Source organism: Carcharhinus amblyrhynchos, chromosome 32 (genome assembly GCF_965287045.1).
Source record: "Carcharhinus amblyrhynchos chromosome 32, sCarAmb.v2.hapA, whole genome shotgun sequence".
Taxonomy (NCBI): domain Eukaryota; kingdom Metazoa; phylum Chordata; class Chondrichthyes; order Carcharhiniformes; family Carcharhinidae; genus Carcharhinus; species Carcharhinus amblyrhynchos.
The window spans coordinates 20,320,522-20,346,921 of NC_137355.1; the positions used below are offsets into that span (position 1 = coordinate 20,320,522).

Sequence of the window (26,400 nt, forward strand, 5' to 3'; positions counted from 1 at the left end):
GGGGTTCAATTTTTGGGTATTAAGAAAGGGTTAAGAAACTGGGGTGTGCTAGCTGAAGAAAATATGTTATAGGAGCAAAAAAAATTATAAATAATCAGAAAGTAACTGCAAAAGTAAATACTTCAAAATATAAAACATTGGCAAGATTGCATGTATAAATACCGCTGAAAATAACTAGAGCCACAACTAAATAGAATCATGGAATAGAAGAATCACAGAATCCCTAGAGTACAGGAGGAGGCCATTTGGCCCATCGAGCCTGCACCGACCACAATCCCACCCAGGCCCCATCCTCGTAACCCCATGTATTTACCCTTGCTAATCCACCTGACACTGAGGATAATTTAGCATGGCCAATCCACCTGGTCTGTACATCTTTGGAGTGTGAGAGAAAATCGGAGCACCCGGAGGAAACCCATGCAGACACAGGGAGAATGTGCAAACTCCACACAGTCAGTGACCCAAGCTGGGACTCGAACTTGAGTCCCTGGCACTGTGAGGCAGCAGTGCTAAGCATTGTGCTACTGTGCCGGCCCAGAATGCCAGAAGTACATTGGCAAGAAACAACTGATCAGGTGGAATTCCCGTTTATAAATTCTGTTAGTGGCCAAAAAACCCACAAAAATCCAAAGAGATTTGCATGGTGGTTAGCATTGGAGTAGGATGTGACTGAAATGTAAATATATATGTTTTGAATTAATCTTCTCTATTGAAGATGGTACAGCGGGAGGTATAAATGCTTAAGCTATTGACTCTATGAATGTAAACCCATAAATGGCCTTAGCTTTATTTGAGGCACTGAAGATTGCTCAGGTTGCTGGACCCGATAACATTTAATCTCAAATGCTGTAGAAAATCAGAGAGTTACTATGCGAGATAATAATTTAACTGACAAATAGCTCTTTGAGATTTAAATTGAAATCGAAAGAGTTTGAAGTTTATTTATTAGTGTCACAGGTAGGCTTACATTAACACTGCAATGAAGTTACTGTGAAAATCCCCTAGTCGTCACACTCCAGTTCCTGTTCGGGTACGCTGATAAAGAATTTAGTGCGGCCAATGCATCCTAACCAGCACGTCTTTCAGACTGTGGGAGAAAACCCATGCAGACACAGGGAGAACATGCATACTCTGTGCAAATAGTGACTCAAGCCAGGAATCGAACCCAGATCCCTGGCGCTGTGAGGCAGCAGTGCTAACCACTGTGCTACCATGCCAGCAACTTGAAAGAGCTTGATGCAGGAATGCTTGCATACATTTGCCAAGGCTCTTTCATTATTATCTAGATAGGAACTGAGGAGCAAAGTTACATTATGTTATTAAACCATTGCACCCTGAATTACTAACTGCTAAAGACAGTAAGTTGTCTCATCTGATGAAGGAGCAGCGCTCTGAAAGCTCGCACTACCTAATAAACCTGTTGGACTTTAACCTGGTGTTCTGAGACTACTTACTGTGCCTATCCCAGTCCAACGCTGGCAACTCCACATTATGTCCTAAAGACTAATGATTCAATGATTCATTTTTCAAAAAAAAAAGGCCAACTGGCACTAATTTTTAAAAACATAGTTTTTCTGACATTTGGAGACTCAAATGATTACTACATAGGAAAACAACGTAACAAAATATTGAAAAATTATATGCCCAACACATTTACTTAGAACTCCTCAACCTCAAAATTCACTACTGCACCACTGTGCTGGTAGTCGGGGCAGGGGGAGGGGGTTGGGTAGAGTGAGTGTGAGGGGGTGGGGTGAACAGAGAGTGTCCGTGCAGATTGGGCTTCAGCCTCCTGATTCCAGGGTAGAGGGACCCTGAAAATGAAGCTGAGCCCCACACCTGTTAGTCTGCCTCTGCATGATGCCACCAACAAGATATCTCTCATTTCCCAATCTAGCCTCGTCAGTGGCATCTCTGAGCAAGACCATCAAGTTAGAGGCAATTTCAAATAGGATGCAGACAGTCCAAACTCATCGTGCAAAACACTCTCATAACTATCAGAGGGAAGAAAACTACATCTCGAACCAAGGTTTCTAATTCTGTAGGATTTGAGTGTCATTTTCCGTAAATGTTTCCGTAGAAAGAATCATACAGTGCAGAAGAAGCCCTTTGACCCATCGAGTCTGCAGCGACATGCAAGAAACACTTGAGCTCCCACCTAATCCCATTTACCACCACTTGGTCCATAGCCCTGAATGTTATGATGTGCCAAGTACTCATCCAGGTACTTTTTAAAGGATGTGAGGCAACTCACCTCTACCACTCTCCCAGGCAGCGCATCCCAGACTGTCACCATCCTCTGGGTAAAAAAAAGTTTTCCTCACATCCCCCCTAAACCTCCTGCCCCTCACATTGAACCTATATTCCCTTACGCTGACCCTTTAACTTCGGGGAACAGCTGCTCTCCACCCTGTCCATGCCCTTCATAATCTTGCACACCTCAATCAGGTCACCCACTCAGTCTTCCCTGCTCCAGAGAAAACAACCCAAGCCTATTCAACCTCTCTTCATAACTTAAATGCTCCACCCTAGGCAGCATCTCCTCTGCACCCACTCCAATGCAATCATATCCCTTCTATAACGTGGCGACGAGAACTCTAGCTGTGGCCTCACCAAAGTTCTATACAACTGCAAAATGACTTCCCTGCTTTTGTAATCTATGTCTCAATTGATAAAGGTAAATGTCTGCTATGCCCTTTTCACCCTCCTACTACTATTCCTTCGGCCTTCAGAGATCTGTGGACAAACATGTCAAAGTCTCTTTGTTCCTCAAAACTTGCTCATCTCATGCTGTTCACTGAATACTTCCTTGTCAAATTTACTCCTACCAAAGTGTAAAACCTCACACTTTTCAGGGTTAAATTCCATCTGCCACTTCTCTGTCTATTTGTCCATTCCGTCTCTATCTTCTTGTAGCCCAAGATACCCAGCCTCACTGTTAATCACCTGGACAATCTTTGTGTCATCCACAAACATACTAATCCTACCACCCCGGCCCCCACCCTCCCACATATTTAGGTATCAACAATTTGCATTTGTATGGTGCCTTAACAATGGAACAGGAGTAGACCATTCAGTCCATAGAGTCTGCCCTGCCATTTCATATGGTCATGTATGATCAGATACTTCAATGCCTTTTACACCCACTATCCTCATAATCCTTTATGTTCTTGTTAATCAGAAATCTATCCATCTCCAGCCTAAACACACTCAGTGACTGAACTTCCACAGCCCTCTGGGGTAGAGAATTTCAACCCTCTGTTTAAAGAAATTTCTCCTCATCTTGATCTTAAGTGACTTCCCCTTTATTTTGAAATTGTGCTTCTGGTTCTAGACTCCCCACCGAAAGGTCACATCTTACCTGTATCTATCCTGCCTGTTCCTTTAAATATTTTGTAGTTTTCGATGAGATCACCTCTCATTCATAAAGTATCACAAAATCATACAGTGCAGGAGGCTATTCAGCTGATTGAGTCTGCACCAGCCACAATCCTGCCCAGGCCCTATCCCCATAACCCCATACATTTATCCTAACTAGTCCCCCAGCACTACGGGGAATTTAGCATGGTCAATCCATCTAACCTAATCTTTGGACTGTGGTAGGAAACTGAAGTAGATATGGGTAGAATGTGCAGACTCCACACAGACATTGACCCAAGCCAGGAATCGAACCCAGGTTCCTGACGCTGTGGGGCAGCATTGTTAACCACTGTGCCACCTTGCTGCAGAATACAGGCCCAGTTGCCTAATCTCTCTTCTTAAGACAGTCCCACCATCTCTGAAATAAGTCAGGCAAATCTTTGTTGCACTCCCTCTGTGACAATTTCTGAGATAAGGGAATCAAAACTGCACAGGTGAGATCTAACCAACTATGAACACAACTCTGTGCTTCACAGGAGCATTATCAGATAATATTTGACAGGTTACACTTTAAGAGGTATAAGGACAGGTGACCAAAAGCTTGTTGAAAGAACTAGGCTTTAAGGAACAGTGTCTCAAGGTGTATGCAGTGTCCACTGCAGTGTTCAGTTTACCTGTCTGGTCTGTTGCGCTTTCTAAAATAAAGTTTATTTATTAGTCACAAGTAATGCTTACATTAACACTGCAATTAAGTTATTGTGAAATTCCCTTAGTTGCCACACTCCAGCGCCTGCTGAGTGACACAGAGAGAATTTAGCATGGCTAATGCATCTAACCAGCACGTCTTTCAGATTTTGGGAGGAAACTGGAGCACCCAAAGGAAATCCATGCAGACACGGGGAGAACATGCAAACTCCACCCAGACAGTAAGCTAAGCCTGTAATTGAACCCAGGTCCCTGGTGCTGTGAGGCAGCAGTGCTAAGTACTGTGCCACCATTCCATTTAAGCTTTCTCCTCTGCGTCTTGTTTCACTTACCTTTACTGGCCTCCTGGTACTTCCGCTTTGCTGAGTTCATCTCCTTGGCTTGCTGCCGATACTGTGTCTTCAACTTCTCAATTTCACTCTGTGTGTTCTGTAAATCACAGCGGCTTGGGTTAAGCGCAACAACTCACAACGCAAAGTGCTGACTGAAGCATTCTTAAAATGAAAGAAGAAACTAACTTTAGTGAGCAGTTCCAGGGAAAGCATAATGTCACTAGTGGGAAAACCACCAGAACTTAAAAAGAAGAAGAAGATGAGAGGGCATTGGAACAGAATGCAATTTGAAAAGATGTGGATTGTGGGGGAATGGAGGAGGGAGGATTGGGTAGGGGCTAGGAGAGGAGTTTTCATACAGTAAAGTGAGCGAAGGAAAGGGGAGTAAATGAGGCTTCCTTTCAACACAAGCCAAGACTAAAGAACCGTAAATGAGGCCGCAACAATTAGTTGAAAGGGAAGAGAGTAAATCCCTGCCTGTGAATAGGATTGAAGGCTGAATATATATATATGTCTGGGGGGTGCGGTGGAGGAATTAAATGGGTGAGTAGAGTCAATGATAGGGGAGAGTGTACATGGGGCTGTGGGAGGGGGTTAAATGGGTGGGTAGAATCAGTGATAGGGGAAGAGTATACACGAGGACGTGGGAGGGGATTAAATGGGTGGGTAGAGTCAGTGATGGGGGGGGTCTGAGGATTCCGGCAGGTTTCTCCAGGGGTTGTTGAAATTCCTGGATCTTTACCAAATTTGGCCGTATGGACTGTGATGAAATCCTCTGCTTACCAGTGATGCCCAGTGAGATTACACAGTTCAACAACAGTGGTGGGAGGCTGGGGAATTAGCAGATTGGGTAGTGGGGAAGGGTACTCTGCTGCAGAGGCAACAATAAAGTAAATGCATTTCTGGCCAACTGGAAGAAATGTTAATTTTTTGGGGGCAAGAGGGCAGAATGAAATAATTGGGGGAATGGGTAAAAAACACTCGAAGGGAGGAAACTTGCAGTGGGACGAATTGAATAGCTCTGTCAATGAGCTGGCATACAAGTAATGGACTGAATGGCCTCCTCCTATACTGTTGGATCAAGCAATGCATTGTTTGTCTTTGTTTAATGGGATTAATGCTGTAAGGTGTCAAGTCGGTGTATATACCAACACACGTCCTTCCAGGTTATCATAATTAATCCACTGGTAAATACTCAAGAAGATTGTACTCTCATCAAACCAGTTTATAGAGTCTTTGTTTTCTATTGTAACTATAGCGACCACACTTTGCCACTTGGTAAAGGCACAGTGAGCAGCGTAGGGTGTCTGCTCAATTTCCCAGAATCGCAGAATTGTTACAGCGCAGGAGGCGGCTATTTGGCCCATCTTGTCTGCAGTGGCTCTCCAAATGAGCAGTCCACCCAAGGTCATTCTCCTAACTTCTCCCCCTAATTCTTCACATTCTTCTTTTTCAAGTAACAGTCTAATTTTGTTTTGAATGCCTCGATATTATCTGCCTTCGCCACATTCTCAGGTAGTGCATTCCAGTCCTCAACTGTTTGCCCAGATTCAACATTTCCTTGCACGCTTGTGGCACCACTGGTTCAGAAGCGCCAGGTTCAAGTCTGAACGCTGGGACTTGTTGGCCATGGAGTGAGCATTCATAACGCTGTTACAGGGGCTGATAATCAGCTCAGGAACCCTTCCCCCCACTATTTCCCAAAGGGAAAACAAAGCGTGTGAAGATACAGTAAAAAGAATACTTAAAGTTGCAGAGGTAAAGAAAGTAGCAGCGTAGTGAGAGTTATGATAGTCCAAAGGGGAGAGAACAGTGGCAAACTGCAATGAAATGGCTTGGAATCACAGACGTAGAGCAAAGGGCAAGCGGGGGAGTGTAAACAAACTACAGGACTGCTGAGAGACCCACACACACACACATCTCTCTTTCTCCTGATGCTGCTGCAGGGAATACGTAATGAAGAGAGGTTGGATAGGCTTGGGTTGTTTTTGTTGGAGCAGAGAAGACTGAGGTGGCGATCTTACTGTGGTGTTCAAATTATGAGGGGCATGGACAGGATGGATAGGGAGCAGCTGTTCCTCTTAGTTGAACGGACAGTTACGAGGAGACACTAGGGGCGGGTGGTTTAGGGGGATTTGAGGAAAAACGTTTTTACCCAGAGGGTGGTGACGGTCTGGAACATGCTGCCTGGGAGGGTGGTGGAGGCAGGATGCCTCACATCCTTTACCTGGATGAATACTTGGCCCATCATAACATTCAGGGCGAGGGGCCAAGTGGGAGAGAATGCAGAGATTCCCCTTCATGAGCAGAAATACAGTGGAGAAGGAGATCCAGAAAGGGGGTGGCACAGTGGTTAGCACTGCTGCCTCACAGCGCTAGGGAACTGGGTTCAGCCTTGAGTCACTGCCTGTGTGGAGTCTGCATATTCTCCCCGCGTCTGCGCGATTTCCTCTGAGACTCTCGTTTCCTTCCACAGCCCAAAGATGTGCGAATTAGGTTGATTGGTCACATGGGCAGATTAAGGCCTTTCATGTGTCAGTGCAGACTCAGTGGGCCACAGGACCTCTTCTGCACTGTAGTATTCCGTGATTCTGTAAATTCGAACAAATTCTAAACTTTTTGGAGAAAACTTGACATTCAAGGTTCATCGATGATGAAGGATTTCCAATTGGCTGTGGGAAGGTGGGACACGGTGAGGATGGACGTTTTGTGTTGCCAGAGTTGGTGACTTTACTCTGGTGATTGCTGTGTCTCTAGGTCAGTTAAAGAGAATGAAGGTTGAAGCTCCACATCTGAGCACCCAATCTATCAGCCAAGTGTAGCATTGAGGGAGTGCTGCTCTGGCCCACCCTCGATATGAGATTGTTAAATCAAAGACTCTGTTCATGAGGCTTGGCTGGATGTTAAACATCGCTCATGATCTCATCGAATGACGAATTTGATGGGCTGAATGGCCTACTTCTGCTCCTACCTCTTATAGTATTATTCCTAGTATTTAATTACTCTTTGCTGTTGTCAGAGACTAGGGGATAGGGCCTGGGTGCGATTGTGGTCGGTGCAGATTCGATGGACTGAATGACCTCCTTCTGCATTGTAGGATTCTATGACTCTGACAGACACAGCTTCAGGTTTTCGGTTGTCATGGAATCATTGAATCTCTACAGTGCAGAAGGAGGCCATTTGGCCCATCGAGTCTGCACCGACCACAATCTCACCCAGGCCCTATTCTTGTAACCCCTCATATTTTCCATGCTAACCCCCTGAGACTGGGATTCATTTAGCATGGCTAATCAACCTAATCCCCATGTCTCTGGGCTGTGGGAGGAAACCAAAGTCTCAGAGGAAACCCTCGCAGACACAGGAAGAATGTGCAAACACCACACAGGCAGTGACCCAAGGCTGGAATTGAACCCGGGTCCCTAGCACAGTGAGGCAGCACTGCTAACCGCTGTGCCGCCCCTTTCTGGATCTCCTTCTGGATAGGATTTCTCCACCATATTTCTGCCAATGAAGGGGAATCTCTGCATTCTCTCCCCCTCTGAAACACCCCTCCAACCTACTCCCTCCATCTAACTCCTCCCAATCCAACTTATTGCCCAAGAATTTCCTGAACTGGGTGTCTATCACAGTGACAGCCTGATGGTGGTTTTGGAAAAGCTCAGGTCAATGAAGTAAGACCAAATGTAAGCATGAACGCAGCCAAGAAACCAGCAGAACAAGTTGGAACCCTCACTGACTTTAAAAAATCATCCACGTTTCCACTATCTTTCAACAAGGCAAGACTGTGACTCAGGGCAGGCACTGGCCAGACCAAAATAAAACAACCTAAAGATGTGCAGGTTAGATGGATTGGCCATGCTAAATTGCCCCTTAGTGTCAGAGGGACTAGCTAGGGTAAAATGCATGGGGTTATGGGGAATAGGGCCTGAGTGGAATTGTGGTGGGTGCAGACTCAATGGGCTGAATGGCCTTCTTCTTCACTGTAAGGATTCTATGAAATGATCCCATAGTGGCGCACAGGGGAAAGGCACTGCTCAGTGTCGTACTGATTCTTATGAGCAATCAAGCCACCAAATTGAGTGCCATACTTATAAAGACAATTATTGGCGTTCATGGGTTAGACAGAGGGAAACTAGTATTTCTGGTGGCAAATTCAGAACAAGGCTATTTATTAGTGTCACAAGTAGGCTTACATTAACACTGCAATGAAGTTACTGTGGAAATCCCCCTGTCACCACACTCCAGCACCTGTTCGGGTACACTGAGGGAGAACTTAGCATAGCCAACGCATCTAACCAGCACATATTTCGGACAGTGGGAGGAAACCGGAGCATCTGGAGGAAACCCATGCAGAAACGTGCAGACTCCACACAGACAGTGACCCAAGCTGGGAATTGAACCCGGGTGTCTGGCGCTGTGAGGCAAAAGTGCTAACCGCCTTGCCGCTCTAATTAGAGCCAGACCATTCAGAGAAACATTGAAACTATGGATAGGCTATTTGGCCTCTCAAGCCTGATCTGTCATTCAGCAGTGGTTAAATGATGTGTGAAAGGAAAGGAATGGGTTTTTTTCGAACGTGTTGAAAGGGAGATAAAGACTTTGCCTCCTCACCTTGATGACCTCCTGGTTGATCTGCTGCCATTGGTCACTGTAATTCTTCTTCAATAGTTGCTTGTCGCGGATTAACAATGTCAGCTTGTTAATTGGCCCCGAGTTCAGATCCTCGGAATGTTTCCGCATCACTCGGCTCAAAATCTCCGTCTGATTCACAATCATTGACCAGGACTGAAGGAACACGAAAAACACAAATTTTAACATTAGTGAGTTCACATCCACGCTGTATCTGGGAGTGTTTGATGGGGGGACAGTGTAGAGGGAGCTTTACTCTGTATCTAACCCCGTGCTGTACCTGTCCTGGGAGTGTTTGATGGGAACACAGTCAGAAGATTCACAATACCAGGTTAAAATCCAACAGGTTTATTTGTAGCAAATGCCACTAGCTTTCGGAGCACTGTTCCTTCGTCAGGTGGGTGGGAGTTCTGATCACAAACAGGGCATATAAAGACACAAACTCAATTTACATGAATAATGATTGGAATGTGAGTCTTTACAGCTAATCAAGTCTTAATGGTACAGACAATGTGAGTGGAGAGAGCATTAAGCACAGATTAAAAAGATGTGTATTGTCTCCAGACAGGAAAGTTTGTGAGATTTTGCAAGTCCAGGCACGTTGTGGGGGTTACAGATAGTGTGACATGAACCCAAGATCCCGGTTGAGGCTGTCCTCAAGTGTGTGGAACTTGGCTATCAGTCTCTGCTCACCGACTCTGCGCTGTCGTGTGTCGTGAAGACCGCATTGGAGAATGCTTATCCGAAGATCAGAGGCCGAATGCCTGTGACCGCTGAAGTGTTCCCCAATAGGAAGAGAACAGTCTTACCTGGGTGATTGTCAAGTGGTGTTCATTCATCCATTGTCGTAGCATCTGCATGGTCTCCCCAACGTACCATGCCTCAGGACATCCTTTCCTGCAGCGTGTCAGGTAGACAAAGTTGGCCGAGTTGCAAGTCGATGTATTGTGTACCTGGTGGATGGTGTTCTCACGTAAGGTGATGGCATCCGTGTTGATGATCCGGCACGTCTTGCAGAGGTTGCTGTGACAGGGTTGTGTGGTATCGTGGTCACTGTCGTCCTGAAGGCTGGGTAGTTTGCTGCGAACAATGGTCTGTTTGAAGTGTGCGGTTGTTTAAAAGGCAAGAAGTGGGGGTGTGGGGATGGCCTTGGCGAGATGTTCGTCTTCAACAATGACGTGTTGAAGGCTCAGAAGAAGGTGTCATAGCCTCTCTGCTCCAGGGAAGTACTGGACAACGAAGGGTACTCTGTCCACCATATCCCATGTTTGTCTTCTGACGAGGTCGGTGCGGTTTTTGGCTGTAGCACATCAGAACTGTTGATCAATGAGTCTAGTGTCATATTCTGTTCTTATGAGGTCATCTTTCAGTGTCTGGAGGTAGTTGTTGCGATCCTCCTCATCTGAGCAGATCCTGTGTATACGGAGGGCTTGTCTGTAGGGGATGGCTTCTTTAACTTGAGTGGAAGCTGGAGAAGTGGAGCATCGTGAGGTTAGCCGTGGGCTTGCGGTACAGTGAGGTGCTGAGGTGACCGTCCTTAATGGAGATGTGTATCCAAGAATGTAACCGATTCCAGAGAATAGGCCATGGTGAGTCTGATGGGGGATGGAACTTGTTGATGTCATCCTTTAGTTGTTTTAGTGACTGTTCACCTTGAGTCCAAAGGAAGAAAATAGTGTATAGCATCAGTTGAAGGTCTTGTGCAGTGAAGAAGTCTTGTTCAAATCTGTGCATGAAGATGTTGGCATGTTAAGGTGTGAATTTGGTCCCCATGGCTGTTCCGTGTGTCTGGATGAAGAACTGGTTGTTGAAGGTGAAAACATTGTGGTCCAGGATTAAGCGGATGAGTTGTAAAATTACATCTGGAAACCGGCAGTTGTCGGTGTTGAGTACTGAGGCAGTTGCAGCAATGCCATCATCGTAGGGATGCTGGTGTAGAGAGCCAAGACATCCATTGTAACAAGGAGTTGATCCTGGTTCAACTGCTCCATGTGTGCTGAGTCTCTGTAGAAAGTCCGTAGTGTCATGACAAAAGCTGGGGGTTCTTTGTACAGTTGGTTTCAGGATGCCCTTGACATAGCCAGAGAGGTTTTCGCACAGGGTCCCATTGCCCAATACGATGGGACGGTCGGGTGTGTTTGCCTTGTCTATCTTCGGGAGGCAGTAGAGATCCCCAACACGGCGAGTACACGGGATGAGAGCATGGAGGGTGCTCTGAAGGTCCGGATCAAAGGTCTTGATCAGCGTGTTGACGGGTGTGTTCTTTGGTCGGATCTGCGGGTAACTGTCTATAGCGTTCCTCATTGTTCAGTTGTCGGTACACTTCTTTGCAGTAATCTGTGCTGTTCAGTATGACAATGGTCCCTCCTTTGTCTGCTGGTTTGATGACAATGTTGCAGTTGGTCTTGAGAGCGCGGATGGCGTTGTGTTGTGCTTGGGTGATGTTCGGGGCTATCTTGTGAGTGCAGTTGATGAACCTGCTAATGTACCTCCTACGATGGAACGTGTTGATGTCATTATATAGCTGTTTCAGTGATTGTTCACCATGAGTCCAAAGGAAGCAAATATCATCGATGTATCTAGTGTATAGTATCAGTTGAAGGTCCTGTGTCATATGTTAAGTCGAGGCCAGTTCCGAAAGCTTGTGGCATTTGTTACAAATAAACCTGTTGGACTTTAACCTGGTGTTGTGGATCTTCTTACTGTTTTTCCCCCGGCCCAACGCCGACATGTCCACATCGTGTTTGATGGGGACAGTGTAGAGAGGGCTTTACTCTGTATCTAACCCCGTGCTGTACCTGTCCTGGGAGTGTTTGATGGGGGACAGCATAAAGGGAGCTCTGTATTTAACCCCAAACTATACCTGTCCTGGGAGTGTTTGATGGCAATAATGTAGAGGGAGTTTTACTCTGTATCTAATCCTTCATGGTTAATTGTGTAACTCTCAGGCTTGAAATCTCCAACCTGGCCCATGGCTGGGATTCTCTAGTCCCACTGCAGTGAATGGCGTTTTGGTTAAGCGCTCCGTTCTCTCTGGCGGGGTAGTGGGGCATCAGAGACCAGAGAATTCCAACCTGAGGCTCACAGTGCAGGGAGCCAGGTGGAAATAACCATGACTGTCCGCCTCAGTGATGTTGACTGAGGGATAAATATCAGCAAAGCACCGGAGCTAACACCCCGACTTGAAATTGTGCAACTTTTGGAAGATGAGAGGAGAGACGTGTCTGGTCTACACAATAGTGTCTCTAACTAGGCAGCTCTCCCTCAGTACTGCACTGGAAGTGTCAGCTGAGAATTGTGTACTCAAACCTGGGAAGCGCTTTTTAAACCCATAACCTGTGACCCTGTTATCCACTGAGCCAATGGTTGTTTGACTCAGTACCACAACGGCCAGTTATTTACCCGCCGAGGCAGCACTAAGTCGCTGCTATAAACCAGAGAGACAAGCCCTGAATCAGTGGATCACTCCTACCTTGTTGACCTGACTGATGTAATCGAGTCCTGGGGCCTGCTGGCTGCACTCCTGTTTCTCTACTTGGGAGAACATTTGGTGAAGGAATCCTGAGTATTCCCGGTCGCTTTTGACTCGATTGTTCATCCACTTCTTCATCATCTCCAGCAGTCGCAGCTCTGAATCTTGTAAGCGGAGCAGCATGGTATGTCCCTGGGGACACCAAAGATCAGTGCTGAACCCCATCGCTCCAGACACTGGACCTGACATGGAAGAGAAAACAAAATGCAGATTAGAAAGACAGGAATGACCTGGAATGACCTTACACCACAACACGAGTTCTACACTCACTGAACACAAGCCAGTCAGTTGTAAATAAGCCAATATTTGCAGTCGTTTCAGCCATGGTTGTTTGGTCCACACTCCCACCCTGGAACCAAATGGATTCGAGTCCCACTCCACACAAAAGTCTAGGCTGACACTCCTAGTGCAGTGCTGAGGGAGTGCTGCACTGCCAGCTTAGGGATGAGATGCTAAACCAAGGCCTCACCTGCCTGCTTAGGAGTGTCTTAAAGAGAAGGGGGTTCTGCCCAAATCCTGGGTCAGTATTTACCTCTCAAACAAGGTTAAAAAGTACATTACCAGGCCCCTGTCACATTATAGAATCCTGCAGCGCAGGAGGAGGCCATTTAGCCTTTCAAGTCTGCACTGACCACAATCCCACGCAAGCCCTATTCCTGTAACCATATGTATTTACCCCTGCTAATCTCCCTGATAGGGTCAATTTATCACGGCTAAACAACCTAACCTGCACATCTTTGCACTGTGGGAGGAGACTGGAGCACCCAGAGGAAACCCACGCAGACACGGGGAGAATATGCAAACTCCACACTGACAGTGACCCAGGCCAAGGAATCGTGCTGCAAAATTGTGGGCGTTTGATGTGTATGTTTGATGGGTGGCATGATGGCACAGTGGTTAGCACTACTGCCTCACAGTGCCAGGGACCTGGGTTCGATTCCTGGCTTGGGTCACTGTCTGTGTGGAATCTGCACATTCTCCCTGTGTCTGCATGGGTTTCTTCCAGGTGCTCCAGTTTCCTCCCACAGTCCAAAAGATGTGCGGGTTAGGTGGATTGGCCATGCTAAGTTGCCCCTTAATATCTTGGAACGCATAGTTTAGAGGGATTAGTGGGGTAAATATCTGGGGTGACAAGGCTAGGCTGGGATTGTTGTCAGTGCAGGCTCGATGGGCCAAATGGTCTTCTTCTGCACTGTAAGGATTCTATGAACTGACTATTACATCTCCAACATTACAACAAAATACTCTACTGGCTATGATTTGGTTTGGAATTCTTTCAGGCCTTTTCACAAAGGGCAGAGGACTCACTGTCCTTAAAGTGAAAGATTGGACTGTCGGGAAAGATGAAAAATGGAATTCAGAAACCTTAAGCTTCAAAACCAGGAAGGAGAAAAGATAATGTTGATTCACGTCTTTTAGCTGAAGGTGTGAATATTCAGACTGGAGTTAGGAAATAGAGGGCTGGATATAGCCATTGGGGCGAATTGGATCAAAGGTTATGGGGAGAAAGCAGGATTAGGCTATTGAGTTTGGATGATCAGCATTGATCATGATGAATGGAGGAACAGGCTTGAGGGGCCAAATGCCTCCTCCTATTTTTATGTATGTTTCTATGTATTTGTGTTGAAAGCGCTGTTAGTTTATTTTCTGTGCGGATGAGTAAAGTTTTCCTGCTCCATATCCGATTTGTTTCTCTGCATCACCATTTACAGTGAGTTGTATGAATAACTTGCTCCATTGCTCAGGTACTTGGCTAAACAATGCAAAAGGAAGCGACCTTGATATGTTTCCGTGTAAATTGTGATGAAATGAAAAAAAAAAATCCAGTAATTCGACGTGTGTTCTGATGGTTGTATGTTTAAAGTGTTTTAAAAACTGTTTTAAAATGGAAATTGGAGTAACGACAAGTTAGCCACGTTGCTGGAACTAGAGTATTGATACACTGTTTAGCTTAACAACACTGTAAACACGTTTACTTTAGGCAGGTTGGTAGCAACGGAGGATAGAGTTTCAAAAGTCAAAAGTAAAGATGATAAAAATTCAAAGAGACGATGGGTTGAATTTCACAACCCAATGGGAACAGTGTAGAGGGAGCTGTACTCTTTCACAATAAAAGTAACTGGGCAGCATGGTGGCACAGTGGTTAGCACTGCTGCCTCACAGTGCCAGGGATCTGGGTTTGATTCCCGGCTTGGGTCACTGTCTGTGTGGAGTCTGCACGTTCTCCCCATGTCTGCATGGGGTTCCTCTGCGTGCTCCAGTTTACTCCCACAGTCTGAAAGACGTGCAGGTTAGGTGAATTGGTCATGCCAAATTCTTCCTCAGTGTACCCAAACAGGCACCGGAGTGTGGTAACTGGGGGATTTTCACAGTAACTTCATTGCAGTGTTAATGTAAGACTACTTGTGACTAATAAATAAACTTTACTTGAAGTAATTAAGAGTGACTTTGGAGAAGAAAAGGGCCTGACAAGGGAAGATCAGAAGAGGAAAAAGCAATACATCAGAGGCAAGTTCACCTTATGCAAGGGAGCTGTTTTTAAGATCACAGCCCACAGCAGAAAGTTGTCCACAAGTTGCCCTGGAGAAAACCAGTCTGAGAAGTCAGTTGTCTCTCTCCTAAGTCAGAAGGAACCCCAAAAGATATAGGTGCCTGGTGTGGTAACAATTCTTGGATTTTATTTATAATTTTAGTACCTGTGGGGATTTGGAACTAGGTAAATTTAAAGAGACTGTAAAGCCATTAAGGTAGTTAACAGTACTTCTAGTTGATTTTCTTGTTGTGTGTTTTACTGTTTAATAAACATTTATTTTGTTTAAAATCAGCATCATGTTCTTCACATCTTTCTTCACAATTTACCAATTGCAAAATACAGGCATTCCCACTTTCCAATCTGGGATTTGGAATACCTGAGTGTTTAACATCAACTGTGCTCTTAACTCTGCACTGCTCGGGGAGGCAGCAGTGACCAGCAGAATTTCAGGAAATTCAGGAGAGAATTGGTCATATACCTGCTATTTTGGAGAGTGTTGATATTGCTTATACATTGCACAGACGCCAGTGTTATGTTGTGACATTGTTATATTATTCGTAAAGTGCTATGGAAACTAATTACTATGTGATTATGTATCCTGGGGTATCACATTCATTATCGCGCTGCAGTCATGTGCCAAGGAACAATGTCTATCAGTCTGGCAGCTACACGAAAAGCTGAAAGAAATGCACTTGATGAAGTTCCAGCACTTTTAATTTAAAAGTGCGATTATTTCAAGGGGAGGCGACATTCCAGTGGTATTATCGCTGGACTATTAATCCAGAAACTCAGCTAATGTTCCAGGGACCTGAGTTCGAACCCCGCCACAGTCAATGGTGGAATTTGAATTTAATTAAAGTGATATCTGGAATTAAACATCTACCGATGGCTACAAAACCATTGTCGATTGCTGGAAAAACTATCGGGTTAACCCGAACAGGTGCCAGAGTGTGGCAACTAGGGGAATTTCACAGTAACTTCATTGCAGTGTTAATATAAACCTTACTTGTGACTAATAAATAAACTTTAACTTTATATCCACTGTGCCACCATGTCAGAGATACCGTTTTCAAAGATTGTATCATCAGGATAGATACGGCAGACTTGGAGGAAGTGGAAGAATAAGATGGAGTCCTTACAGAGAGCCAGGTGTGAGGGGTTGTAGCGGTGGGAGTCAGTGGGCTTGTAATGAATATTGGTGGAATATCACAAGATGGTAAACTCATCATCATACTACTGTTCTGTGGGAGCTTGCTGTGCACAAATTGGCTCACCAAGAAGTCTCACAACAGCAGGTTAAAGACACAAACTCAATTTACAGAATAATGGTTGGAATGCGAGTCTTTACAGGTAATCAAGTCTTCAAAGTACAGACAATGTGAGTGGAGAGAGGGTTAAGCACAGGTTAAAGAGATGTGTATTGTCTCCAGCCAGGACAGTTAGTGAGATTTTGCAAGCCCAGGCAAGTTGTGGGGGTTAGAGATAGTGTGACACGAACCCAGGATTCTGGTTGAGGCCGTCCTCATGCGTGCAGAACTTGGCTATCAATTTCTGCGCTGTCATGTATCGTGAATGCTGGCTTGGAGAACGCTTACCAGAAGATCAGAGGCTGAATACCCATGACCGCTGCAGTGTTCCCCAACAGAATGAGAACACTCTTACCTGGTGATTGTCATGCTGTGTTCATTCATCCGTTGTCATAGTATCTGCATGGTCTCCCCAATGTATCACGACTTGGGACATCCTTTCCTGCAGCACATCAGGTAGACGACATTGGCTGAGTTGCAAGTGTATGTACCGTTTACCTGACAGATGATATTCTCACGTGAGATCATCTTCAACATTTCATTGATGAAGACGAACATCTCGCCAAGGCCACCCCCACAACCTCAAACAGACCACTGTCCGCAGCAAACTACCCAGCCTTCAGGAGGACAGTGACCATGACACCCCACAACCCTGCCACAGCATCCGCTGCAAGACATGCCAGATCATTGACATGGATGCCATCACCTCACGTGAGAACACCATCCACCAGGTACACAGTATATGTGCTTGCAACTCGGCCAACATTGTCTCCTGATACGCTGCAAGAAAGGATGTCCTGAGGCACGGTACACTTCAGCAGTCACGAGCATTCAGCCTCTGATCTTCGGGGGTAAGCGTTCTCCAAGACAGCCTTCATGACACACAACAGCGCAGAGTCACTGAGCAGAAACTGATAGCCAAGTTCTGCACGCATGAAGGTGGCCTCAACCGGAATCTTGGGTTCATGTCACGCTATCTGTAACCCCACGACTTGCCTGGGCTTGCAAAATCTTACTTACTATCCTGGCTGGAGACAATACACGTCTCTTTAACCTGTGCTTAACCCTCTCTCCACTCACATTGTCTGTACCTTGAAGACTTGATTATCTGTAAAGACTCGCATTCCAACCATTATTTTGTAAATTGAGTTTGTGTCTTTGTATGCTTTGTTTGTGAACTGAAATCCCACTCATCTGATAAAGAAGCTTTTGCTACCAAATAAACCTGTTGGACTTTAACCTGTTGTTGAGACTTCTTACTGTGTTTACCCCAGTCCAACGCCGGCATCTCCACATCACAAATTGGCTGTCAGCTTTCCACATTTCTAGTGGTGTTAGTTGAGGGTTAAACATTTGCCAAGACATTGGGGAGAGCTTCCCTAATCGTCTCTGAAATAATGCCAGAGGATTTACTGCTTTGAACAAGAGGGGGAAAAGTGAGCCTCTGGTCAATAAGTCATTTGAAAAAAAATAGTACCTCTGACAATGCAGGACTTCCTCAGTACTGCACTTGGTGTCAGGCTAAATCTTTGTGCTCAAATGTCTGGAGTTGGACTTGAACCCTCAGACTTCTGCTTCAGAGGTGTGAGTGCTATCCATTGAGTAAGAACTGAATGCAGGGGGTGAAAAGAAATTCATTTCCAAAACAACAAAGGAGTGTTTAATGGATGGTACGGTGGCACAGCAGTTAGCACAGCTGAGTCACAGAGCTAGGGACCCGGGTTCGATTCCATGCTTGGGTCACTGTCTGTGCGGAATCTGCATGTTCTCCCCGTGTCTGCATGGGTTTACTCCTGGTGCTCTGGTTACCTCCCACAGTCTAAAAGGCATGCCGGTTAAGTACTTTGGCCATGCTAAATTCTCCCTCAGTGTACCTGAACTGGTGCTGGAGTGTGGCGACTAAGGGATTGTCACAGTACCTTTGCAATGATGTTGCACTGTCACAAGACTTGAACAGTGATGTGGTTTAATTACAGAGCATCACTTAGTTATTTTTATAAAATAACTTCTCCAACTATTTCTCAATCTCCGAAACTATCATTATCCAGTGATCCCAACTGTGTGCAAAGGTATCAAGTCAGGATGGGATTGAAGAAAACTGATCGAACAGTGGGTGTTAGCTTGGAGAGCGGCTGACACCTGACACTGGCAAGCACCAATTGGCAAGCATTGATTTTAAAGGTAAAGTTTATTTATTAGTGTCACAAGTGAGGCTTACATTAACACTGCAATGAGGTTACTGTGAAATTCCCCTAGTCGCCACAGTCTGGCGTCTGTTTGGGTCAACACACCTAACCAGCACATCTTTCAGACTGTGGGAGGAAACCAGAGCACCCAGAGGAAACCCACGCAAACACAGGGAGAACGTGAAGACTCCACACAGACAGTGACCCAAGTCAGGAATCAAACCTAGGTCCCTAGCACTGTGTTAACCACTGTGCTACTGTGCCATCCTAAATTTTTAATATAAAAACACCCTTGAAGATGTGTAGAGTTGGAGCAGCTTTTATTTTGGAGCACACTGTGTTTCTCTGTCTCTCTTTGTAACTCAACGATAATCACAGTTCACAGGCACCAAGAAGCTTTTGGTCACAGGATGTGAGATACCATCTCAGCTTTGTTGTTGCATTTGTTTCACTGACTTTTCTTGTAGCAAATTCATAGAAATAGAAAAGGTTTTCACACAGACTCGAGGGATAAATGCATCACCTAGCCTTTTTACTGCACTAGCTGTTGGTCTCGAGCAATATTCTGCAGCAAGTGGTGTTGTCCGGTTGCTGTTACGCATGATTCTTCCTGCCTCCTCCTCCTCACAGTGATTTGACAAAGGGTCACCTGGACTCGAAATGTCAGCTCTTTTCTCTCCTTACAGATGCTGCCAGACCTGCTGAGATATTGTAGCATTTTCTCTTTTGGTTTCAGATTCCACCATCTGCAGTAATTTGCTTTTATCACTAAAAATGGCTGATGATCTGTCTCATCTGTTTTTGAGACTTTGTCAGGGACGGTTTGGTTACTGAAAGTCTTACAAAAGGAACAACACTTCAAAAATCATTGGCGTCATGTTGGGATGTCCTGAGGTGGCTTTATTTTATTCTTATTGCCTAATTGCCCTTGAACTGAGTGGCTTGCTAGGCCATTTCAGAGGGCATTTAAAAGTCAACCACATTTCTGTGGATCTCAAGGCATGTGACCAAACCTGATGACAGATTTCCTTCCCTAAAGGGAAATTAGTGAACCAGATGGGTTTTTGCAACAATTGACAATAGTTTCAGACTTTTAATGCCGATTGCCATGGGCAGCCCAGTGGTTAGCACTGCTGCCTCACAGCGTCAGGGTCGCCGGTTCGATTTCCAGCTTGGGTCACTGTCTTTGTGGAGCTTGCACATTCTCCCAGTGTCTGCATGGGTTTCCTCTGGGTACTGTGGTTTCCTCCCACAGTCCAAAGATGTGCAGGTTAGGTGGGATGGCCATGTTAAATTGTCCCTTAGTGTCAGGGGGACTAGCTAGGGTAAATGCTTGGGGTTATGGGAATAGGGCCTGGGTGGGATTGCGCTCAATGCAGACTCAATGGACCGAATGGTCTCCTTCTATGATTTTTATAGGATTGAAATTTCACCACCTGCCGTAATGGGATTCGAACCCAGGTCCCCAGTGCATTACCCTGGATCTCTGGATTACTAGTCCAGTGATGTCATCATTAGTCCACTGCCTCCACATTGATAGATGCTAGAAAGATAACAGGGAAACCCCAACTTCCTGAACTGTGTGTGTCCTGGTGGTGAGGCTATGCATTGGATGTACTCAGTGGACTGAAGACCATTTATCCATTCAATGATATATCTTAAAGAGGGACATTTTCTGCGTGTCTGTCCCTGAGGAGGAACTGGCACATCTTCAATTCGCAATGTGACACGGCACTTACTCCTATTCACGCTCCTCCAACAGGCTTCCAGCTCTTACCCAGAATATTTAAAGCTGGAGCGAAATCAGGAAAGGGTAGACGGGCTTCCAACAGTCAGGCAACATTGATCAGATGGAAGGGTTGCCAACTCCACCTGGGTATTCTGGAGGCCATAACCCGTGACCTTCCCATGCCCACATCCTGCCCTTAGCGCTGGCTTCAGGCACATTGCAGTCAATTAGAAATGGAATCAAGTCTGGACCCAACTGGATTAATTTTGACTGTGGACTCAGACAATTTATAGTCTGCCATTTCCAGTATGGTTATAAATTAACAAATGAAGATGTTCGGAAAAGTTGGAAACTACAAATTTGTTTTCATGCCCTATTCAGTTTTCTCCTGGGCTTTATTCGTTCCAGGTTAACCCTGGAGATTAAGCTTTTATTCCTGGAGGTTCCGGGGTAATACTAGGGGTGTTGGCAACCCAACCACCTGGTGTAGTCTAGCAGTGTAATTCATAGCTCAGACATAAAGCACCCAGCTGTCTGCCTGGTCAAACCTCTCCTTGCTACAGAACTCCCCAGCCCATTCCTGTTTTAACAGCTGCCTCCCATCATTAAGTGTGGTATTCCTCACTTGGCAAGTGTGAGGCAGAGCTGCGGGCTCGTAAGCAGCCCCTGAAGTCAGGAATGTGAAGCTTAACACTCCCAGAAAAATGCTGCTGATTGGACATGCAACATTCACGCTGTGGGAAGAAGTCCCGGAGAGAATTCCATCTGCGTGCAGTCAAGCGATTGTGTCGCTGGAATGGATTGCAAAGTGAATTGATTTCAAGTAATTTGTTCACTACCGTGAGAGGTTCAAGTGCCAGGGAACAATGAGCAGAAACCACTGTATTTTGCAGGCCAGTATCCCTCGAGAGAATAAACAAGCTGATCTTACAGGTGTGAAACTTTTTACAGAACTGAAAATAAATTACAGAGCAGCATTTACAAAAGGAGAGGATAAAAGGGAGGGGCAAAACACACTGAATAAAACTATAAGACCATAAGACATAGGAGCAGAATTAAGCCACTCAGCCCATCGAGTCTGCTCTGCCATTCAATCATGGCTGATATTTTTCTCATCCCCATACTCCTGCCTTTTCTCCATAACCCCTGATCCCCTTATTAATCAAGAACCTATTTCTCTCCCTCTCTCTCTCTCTCTCTCTGTCTTAAAGACACTCAATCTGGCAAAGAATTCCACAGATTCACCACTCTCTGGCTGAAGAAATTCCTCCTCATCTCTGTTTTAAGGATCGTCCCTTTAGCCTGAGGCTGTGCCCTCTGGTTCTAGTTTTTCTTACTAGTGGAAACATCCTCCCCACGTCCACTCTATTCAGGCCTCACAGTATCCTGTAGGTTTCAGTAAGATCCCCCCCCCGCATCCTTCTAAACTCCAATGAGTACAGACCCAGAGAATGCTTATACACACACATATATACAGGGAGTTAGAAATGCAAAGGCACAACAAGCACATGAATGCACAAACATGAATGTACAAGTCTGCAAGTGCAAACATGCAAGCACATAAACAGTGTCAGATGCTATGTGAGTGAAACTCAGTCTCAGAGAAATTCAGTCGATTTATCAATGTGTTTTTTTGTAACTTTACAAGGTGTACCTTCAACAATTATTTATTTAATTAGTGTCACAAGTAGGCTTACATTAACATTGCTATGAAGTTAATGTGAAAATCCCCTAGTCGCCATATTCCAGCACCTGTTCAGGTACACTGAGGGAGAATTTAGCGCAGTCAATGCACCTAACCAGCAAATCTTTCCGACTGTGGGAAGAAACCCACTCAGACATGGGGAGAATGTGCAAATTCTGCACAGATGGTGTGCCATGAGGCAGCAGTGCTAACCACTGTGCCACCATGCCACCCCTAAGAAAGTATAAAGTATAAGTAGGAAAGTTTGATAGTTACAATGACATTGCCTTTTCCTTTTAGGCAGACATCATTCAGGAAACCCTCCAATCCGGAGGATGGGTAGACGCAGGATAGACACAAAGAATCCTTAAACTTGGGTTTAAGACAGAATCTCTGATCTCGACCAGTCCTCGTTGACGAGGGGAGGGACATCCCTAAAAATCGGATGACCTTGATCATTGTCAGATTGCTGTTTGTGGGAGCTTGCCTTGAACAAATTGGCTGCCACATATATTGAGGCAGCACTGCACTGTTGGAGGAGGCCACCCTTCGAGAAGACATTAAACTACCCTGTCTGCCTTGCTAGGTGGATGCAAAAGATCCCAGCTAGGGCAATATTTTGCCTGGTATCCTAACAAATATTCATGCCACAGTCAGCATCACAAAGACAGATTATCTGATCATTGTTATGTTGCTGTTTCTGGGAATTTGCTGTGCACAACTTGGCTCCCATGTCACCCACTTTACAACAGATTCATTGTATTGAGGCACCTCAGAGTGCAACTCTGAACATTATTACACTTCCTGTGATGGCCATTTAGAAATGTTTGTATTGTTCTTTCAGACATTTTATAAATAAAGTATCTTCTTGCATTGGCTCGGTTTCAAAGATACTTTGTCAAGCACTTTTGGACATCCTGGTGAAATGAAAGGCACTTTTATTTTATTCATTCGTGAGACATAGGCATCGCTGGCTGGCCAGCATGTATTGTTCATCCCTTGTTGCTTGAGGGCAGTTCAGAGTCAACCACATTGCTGTAGCTGTGGAGTCACATGTAGGTCAGACCGGGTAAAGATGGCAGATTTCCTTCCCTAAAAGGACATTGGTGAACCAGATAGGTTTTCACAACAATCGACAATGGTTTCATGGACACATGTTTGATTCCCGGTCATTGTCTGTGTGGAGTTTGCACGTTCTCCCCATGTCTGTGTGGGTTTCCTCCAGGTGCTCCAGTTTTCTCCCACAACTCAAAAGATGTGCGGGTTAGGTTCATTGGCCACCCTAGTGTCAGGGGATTATTAGGGTAAATATGTGGGGTTACAGGAGTAAGGCCTGGGTGGAATTGTGGTTGGTGCTGACCCGATGGGCCGAATCACCTCCTCCTGGAATTCTATCATTAGATTCTTAATTCCAGGTGTTTTTTTATTGAATTCAAATATCACAATCTTCTATCGTGGGATTTGAACCTCGGACTCCAGACCATTAGTTGAGTTTCTGGATAGTGATAATGGCACCAGGCCTTCATTTCCCCCCTACGTATGCTATATAAATGCAAATATCTCTCTTTAAAGGGAAGTTGTGTCTGACAAATTTACTGGAGTTCTATGAGGATGTGTCTAGGGCGGTGGATAGAGGAGAGCCGGTGGATGTGGTCTTTCTAGATTTTCAGAAGGTGTTTGACAAAGTACCTCACAAGAGGTTATTGCAGAAGGTCGAGGGACATGGAGTTGGGGGTAGGGTGTTAGCGTGGATAGAGGATTGGCTGTCAAATAGGAGGCAGAGAGTGGGGGTCAACGGGTGCTATTCGGATTGGCGGATGGTGACTAGTGGAGTGCCCCAGGGGTCGGTGCTGGGGCCTCAGCTTTTTACCATTTATATAGATGATCTGGAGGAGGGAACCGAGTGTAGGGTGTCGAAATTTGCTGATGACACCAAGATTGGGGGAACGGCAAATTGTGCGGAGGGTGTGGAGAGTCTGCAGAAGGATCTAGATAGGCTGGGCGAATGGGCCAGGAAATGGCAAATGGAATTTAATGTTGGCAAGTGTGAGGTGGTCCACTTTGGTAGGAAGAATGGTAGGAAGGACTATTACTTACGGGGCGAAAAACTGCAGCAGGCGACGGTGCAGAGGGACCTCGGGGTCCTTGTGCATGAGTCGCAAAAACCCAGCTTGCAGGTGCAGCAGGTGGTCAGGAAGGCGAATGGGATGCTGGCCTTCATAGCGAGGGGGATTGAATATAAAAGTAGGGAGGTCTTGCTGCAGCTGTATAGGGCATTGGTGAGGCCGCAGCTGGAGTACTGTGTGCAGTTTTGGGCGCCGCACCTGCGCAAAGATATTTTGGCCTTGGAGGGAGTGCAGAGGAGGTTTACTAGGCTGATACCGGAGTTGAGGGGGTTGAGCTATGAGGAGAGGCTGAATAAACTAGGCTTGTACTCGTTAGAGTTTAGAAGAATGAGGGGAGATCTCATTGAGACGTATAAGATGATGAATGGGATGGATAGGATAGAGGTGGAGAGACTCTTCCCGCTCAAAAAAGACAGTAGGACTAGGGGGCACAGCCTCAAGATAAAGGGGAGGCGGTTTAGAACGGAGTTGAGGAGGAATTTCTTCACTCAAAGGGTGGTGAATCTCTGGAATTCTCTGCCCGTTGAAGTGGTGGAGGCTGCCTCGCCAAATATTTTTAAGACGCAGGTTGATGGGTTTTTGATAAGAGAGGAGATTAAGGGTTATGGGGAGAGGGCGGGAAAGTGGAACTGAGCAGCGACAGATCAGCCATGATCTTATTGAATGGCGGGGCAGGCTCAAAGGGCTAGATGGCCTGCTCCATGTTCTTATGTTCTTAACAGTTACTCAGGTTTGCAGTGCAGGAACAGCAAAGCTAACATCAGGATTTAAATCGAGCGTCTGATCTTTCCTTACCCACACCATCCCCTTTTTTCCCCTTGGTAAGACACCATCAGATCGTGCGGTAGTTATACTGTGAGAGTTTTTTTACTCAACTTCCAGAGTGCTTGGTTATTGGCCAAGTTGAGGGTGCTGAATATCACACACAGAGGTTGATGCAGGCACATAAAAAAGTTTTACTATTGGTGTCACAAGTAAGGCTTACATTAACACTACAGTGAAGTCACTGTGAAAATCCCCTAGTCACCACACTCCGGTGCCTGTTTGGGTACACCGAGGGACAATTTAGCATGACCAATGCACCTAACCAGCATGTCTTTCAGGCTGTGGGAGGAAACCGGAGCACCCGGAGGAAACCCACACAGACACAGAGAGAGCGTGCAGACTCTGCACAGACAAGAATTGAACCTGGATCCTTGGCACTGTGAGGCAGCTGCACTAACCACTGTGCCACCCCACTTAGAAAGAGTACAGAGGATTTTGTACTTAGCCACTAAGCGTCCAGTTTTTCAAAGTGGAAATATTTAAAATCACTGGGATTTACACACTGGGATAAGGGTGGCCAACATGGTGTTTCTCACTATCCACATTTGCATTGTCTCTCCTCCCAGTCAGGGAAGGACAGGGAGGAATTGAAGAAATGGGAATGGGCAACATGATGAACTAGTGCCGGGATTTTCCATCCCTGGTGCGGTGGGTCTGGTCACAGCAGATGCAGTGGGCCATTCAAACTTCCATTCACTTCAGCAGGACTGGATGATCCCGCCAGTTGGAGGGGTCAGAAAATTCCAGTCAAATTTATATAGTGCCTTCCAGGACCACTGGACGCTTTACAGCCATTTGATCCCTGTAGCCTCTTACACCATTCAATAAAGATAATGGCTAATCTGATTGTGGCCTTAACTCCAGTTTCCTACCTTCCTACCACCATTCTTGACTCCTCAGATACTTAGAAAATCAGAATTTGATCTGGCAGAGATAACATGGTTTGGTGAAAGGGAAACTGTGTAAATTAAAAGTAATTTATTTTGTTTTGTTTTTAACAAGTAAAAACTAGGGTGAATAAAGGGGAACTTGTAGATATGGTTTACTTAGATTTCCAAACGGCATTTGCTAGAGTACCAAAGGTATACAAGATAAGATTAAATGGTGTAGGGGTAACATATTAGATTGGATAAAGAATTGGTTAGGTAACAGGAAGCAGAGAATATAGACAATATGGATATATGGGCATTTTTCAGGTTGGCAAGTGGAGTGTCATAGGGGTCAAAATTGGGGCACCAACTATTTACAATCTACATCAATGACTTGGAGGAAGGGACCGAATGTTTGGACCGCAAATTTACCAATGACCTTAATAAGTAGAAAAGTTATCAAAAGGAGTTAGAAAGCTTGCAAAAGGACAAACAGGTTAAGTGAATGGGCAAAAAATTAGTAGATGGAGTACAATTTTGGAAAATGTGAATTTGTTCATTTTGGCAGGAAGGAGAGCAGTAT

General features: G+C 45.4%; 1 protein-coding gene across 2 annotated transcripts in view; it reads right to left on the reverse strand.

Moving 5' to 3' along the window:
• Window positions 1-26,400, reverse strand: part of fes (FES proto-oncogene, tyrosine kinase) — a 65,347-nt gene that overhangs the window by 27,773 nt on the left and 11,174 nt on the right. For both annotated transcript variants that reach the window (XM_080216077.1, XM_080216076.1), the window contains exons 2-4: window positions 12,499-12,740; window positions 9,009-9,182; window positions 4,398-4,494 (exon numbers count right to left, since the gene is read on the reverse strand). In XM_080216077.1, the coding sequence (XP_080072203.1) occupies window positions 4,398-4,494; window positions 9,009-9,182; window positions 12,499-12,723 (496 nt within the window). In that variant the 5' untranslated portion in view covers window positions 12,724-12,740. The remainder of the gene's footprint in view (window positions 1-4,397; window positions 4,495-9,008; window positions 9,183-12,498; window positions 12,741-26,400) is intronic.